The following is a 4,028-nucleotide window of genomic DNA, read 5'->3' on the forward strand; positions in this document are numbered from 1 at the left end:
GACTAAAACACCAACCCCCCCCCCCCCCCACTTCCCCCCCCTCCCCCCACCCACCTCCCTCAAACACACAAACAAATGCGGTATCTGTCCCCCTAAACTCTGTTTTGCAATAGAAAAACTAGGCCAAGTGGTAAATATTTTGACAATTTCTTTACAAATCTTGAGAGAATATTATATTGTTCAGATCTATTCATTATATCTTACCATATTGGTTATATTATATATTATATTATCTTCATATATAGTCATATTTCTTATAAACATTTCAAAAGATATCAATTTTTATGTATTTCGAATTTGAAAGAACGCTCGGCTGCACCCTAGCGGTTTGACATGATAATAAATAGAAACATTACATAAAGCCCTAACCGTTCTATATACATTCCAAGGGAAGGAATCCTCGGTAATTTTATTTGACCATTGCGGCCACTTCTTTTTTTTCTGTAAGTCAAAAACTACTTGAACAAATTGAATACCCCACCCCCTCCCCCTCCCCAAAACTCTTTGAATGCTATCTGTCCGCCTTCTACTAACCATGCATCTTAATCTCGACTTCACACTCTCCTCTCTACTGTCTCTTGCTCTCGACTTCATGCCCTACTAACCCTGTCGCTTGGCTTCATGTCCTCTTCTCTACTAACCCTGTCGCTTGGCTTCATGTCCTCTTCTCTACTAACCCTGTCGCTTGGCTTCATGTCCTCTTCTCTACTAACCCTGTCGCTTGGCTTAATGTCCTTAATTGTCATTATCAAAGACGTAATTAATTATACCTGATAATATCTCTATAGTAAGCTCTTTAAATCTATGTGTCAACTTGAACTGACTGACTTTGTTCTAAAAAGGTTACTTAAAAACGTAGCGTACAAATGGTTAATTGAGCAGTTTGACCAAATTTTGATGTTTGGTATTATAATGGCTCGATATTATTAGTTGAAACCTTTAGAATATGTAGGAGACGTATTTCTCTACAATTTGGCGTTCATTTTACTTGAATCCGTACAGTTTTCTGACAGCTACCAAAAAGCATAACGAACTTTAAAAAAAACTTACGTTATGTTTGTAAATTGTTTAGGCGTTAAAATTTAACGGCTAGATTTTTTAAATTAAATTCTCAGGGATATATGTAGAATTTGGCGTAGAGTTACCATGAATTTTCGAGCTAACAAAAAATCGGAATGCCCCTTTAACTTCTCAAATTAGTAACGGAGATCATTTCAATGGGGTTTTGTGTCTAGTTTTCATAAAATTGAACAAAAATGGGTCAACGTATGGAATAGTCACAGCGTTCCCTAGCCACACCAATAGGTGTTAATAGTGTTGTTGTTATCTATGGATATTCATGGCCATGTGTGAAGTGACTTAATATGTGGTTTTAATGAGGACATGAATTTTATTTTTTGACCTAACCTGAGAAACACCGCGTCACAAAAAGGAAATTGGAACGAAATTTGGATTGGTTAAAGCAGACGTCATTGAGTTAGGGCAAAAGGTTAATTTGACGGACTTCCAAGGACTTAATATGGATTTTTGGAGAACTTAGTACAGTGAACCGACGTAATACAGACTTGATGAGAACTTTCTATCAAATTGATAATTCCTTTATGTTCATTAACCCATCAGAATGAATGTATGGAACAAAGGTAAGTAGATTGCTACCAAAACAAAACTGTTTTTGTATTTGTCCCTTAGTCGATTTTTGCACGAAAACGTTGTCCCCAGCTGATATCTAAAACAGAAAAAACATTGCGACTTTAAAATGTTTACGTGAACCACGTGCTTGTCGGTAAATTGGTTGTGGTCCGAGAAAAAAAAAGAAATAAAGCAGTTATCTTTTCTTGACCTGACAACAGAGTTGTGTCCCCTGAAGCATGGCCTTGAATTCCACGAATACCGAATTCAGATTGTTTTTTCGCAATTTATTTACCATGCCTAAAGTATGTGTATCTAAAAAAGTATTTGGTAAGTCTTAAATGCTGCATTCTCGAAGTCGGCCTGACGAAATTATCAGGAGGTGCGGTGGCTCAGTGAGTTAAACGCTCGCTCGCTAACCTGAAGGTCCAGGGTTCAATCCCGGTTTACCCCTGTCAGTGATGCAGGTATGAGGGGCTGACATGGATCTGACATGGATAAAGCGTCTAGTCATTCGCATGAGACAATAAACCGAGGCCCCGTGTGCTACAGGCTGTGCACGTTAAAGATCCCTCGACAGTAAGTTGGAAATCGAAAAAGAGCGGGCTGTCCTGGCAAATTTTCAAGTCATTCACATTTTAGCCTTGACGATCCAGTCAAACAATGACTCTAGTAAACATTGCCAAGTACGCCAAGAGACTAACGTTGCATGCTGAAATTTCTTTGCTACAGGCCTTTTTGTAAGTCTATTCATTTCTCAATCATGCAACTAAGTAAAGACATTACTACTTTTTATTTCTTCAGTTTTTCTGGTTTTGGTGCTGGCGAATCTTCTAGCCATTGGATACTATTTAAAACATAAAGACTTCCAGCTTGCAGTAGACCGAGGATTATCTACTTTAAAAAAATCTCCATTGAATTACATTTTCGATCGTCCAAAGAATCCACTGGAATCTGTTCCCTTTGTGATAAACAATTTCCAAAATAAAAGCAACCAAGAGCATCAGAACATCACAGAACTTGTCCGAAAGTCTCACCAAACGTCTCAGAGCAACACAACTGTGAAGTCTAACACAACCAAACCGGTGTATCTGTGCATTAACCTAGGCGCTGGCTTGGCAAATCGACTGTACATGTATGCCTCATCGTATGGACTGGCAAGGGATAAAGGGATGATTTTAGTGATTCCAAGAGGCACGGAGACTTTGGACGCCACATTTAAAGTGAAAAACACATATAAAAAGGACCCAAAACTTTGTCCAAAAACCAAACACATTACCGAATCAGCGTGTTGCAAATTGGCGCCAAATTTATTGAAGTTACCAAGCAACGAATCAGTAACAATAAACGGGTATTTACAAAGTTACAAATATTTCGAAAAATACCGCAAAGAACTCAAACCATTATTGACATTTCGCGACATCGTTTTAAACGAAGCGAAAGCTAAATTACATAAACTGCTCTCAGATAAATACGTTGGTGAAACTAAAAACTCTTTATACAATCGCACACTGGTCGGCATTCATATACGACGAGGCGACTACACACAACCACAAGCTAAAGCTTTCGGATACCGAACGGCTACAAAGGAATACATCGTTAAAGCTGTGGATTACATGAAGCGGAATTTTTCGAATGTCACTTTCATAGCTTGCTCAAACGATGTGCAATGGACGAATAAAGTGTTTCTTGGTCACAATGACGTAATCGTCGCACAGATTGGTTCGGCGACAATTGATCTTGCCCTGTTAACTTTGATGAACCATACGATCATTACGGTGGGAACTTACAGTTTTTGGGCTGCGTGGCTGAACCCTCAAAACGGAACCGTTCTCTATTACAAAGACTTTTTTGAACCGGGAAGTCGGTTCTCTCGAGGTTTTGCGAGTCCTAATACTGATACGTATTATCCATATTGGATCGGATTATAGGTTTGTAAATTACCCGTAGATCTTTCAGGCGTGTGTGGACCATTTTGTGAAGTCTGGAAAGCTTTCAAACATGAAAAGATCTTTTGCCAAGCTTCTATTGTTTACTATTTGTAAATCTCTCCAAAAGCAGGTAATTTCTTATCAAATTGATGTATTCTAATGCTGAAATCCATCGTCTGAACTTGTGACCTATATAGGCAAGATATAAAAGACTATCTCTTATAAAACCTTATACTCATATAAATATCTACCGTCCAAATATGACCCATATGATATTCTTTCTAAGAACAGAATGTATGACTCTCTATTGTTGTGCAATAAACGAAATAAGAAGACGCCTTTTAAAGGGAAAGGTGCACCATTTTATTTGATCAACCATACTCGGAAACAGGATTTTTTTAAGCTAAGTCAATCACTTATAGTGTTCACAGCTGAAACTATGCGATTTTCTAATATTTCTAGTACTTT

General features: G+C 38.1%; 1 protein-coding gene across 1 annotated transcript; it reads left to right on the top strand.

Annotated features, from left to right (window-relative positions):
- Positions 1–1,621: 1,621 nt before the first annotated feature.
- LOTGIDRAFT_175102 (hypothetical protein) lies at positions 1,622–3,560 on the top strand (the record flags this gene model as incomplete). The annotated part of the gene is made up of 2 exons (XM_009055440.1): positions 1,622–1,640; positions 2,434–3,560. 2 exons carry the CDS (start codon positions 1,622–1,624, stop codon positions 3,558–3,560), a joined length of 1,146 nt encoding a protein of 381 aa, XP_009053688.1.
- Positions 3,561–4,028: the final 468 nt, after the last annotated feature.

This window comes from Lottia gigantea, assembly GCF_000327385.1.
Source record: "Lottia gigantea unplaced genomic scaffold LOTGIsca_240, whole genome shotgun sequence".
Classification (NCBI taxonomy): Eukaryota; Metazoa; Mollusca; class Gastropoda; family Lottiidae; genus Lottia; species Lottia gigantea.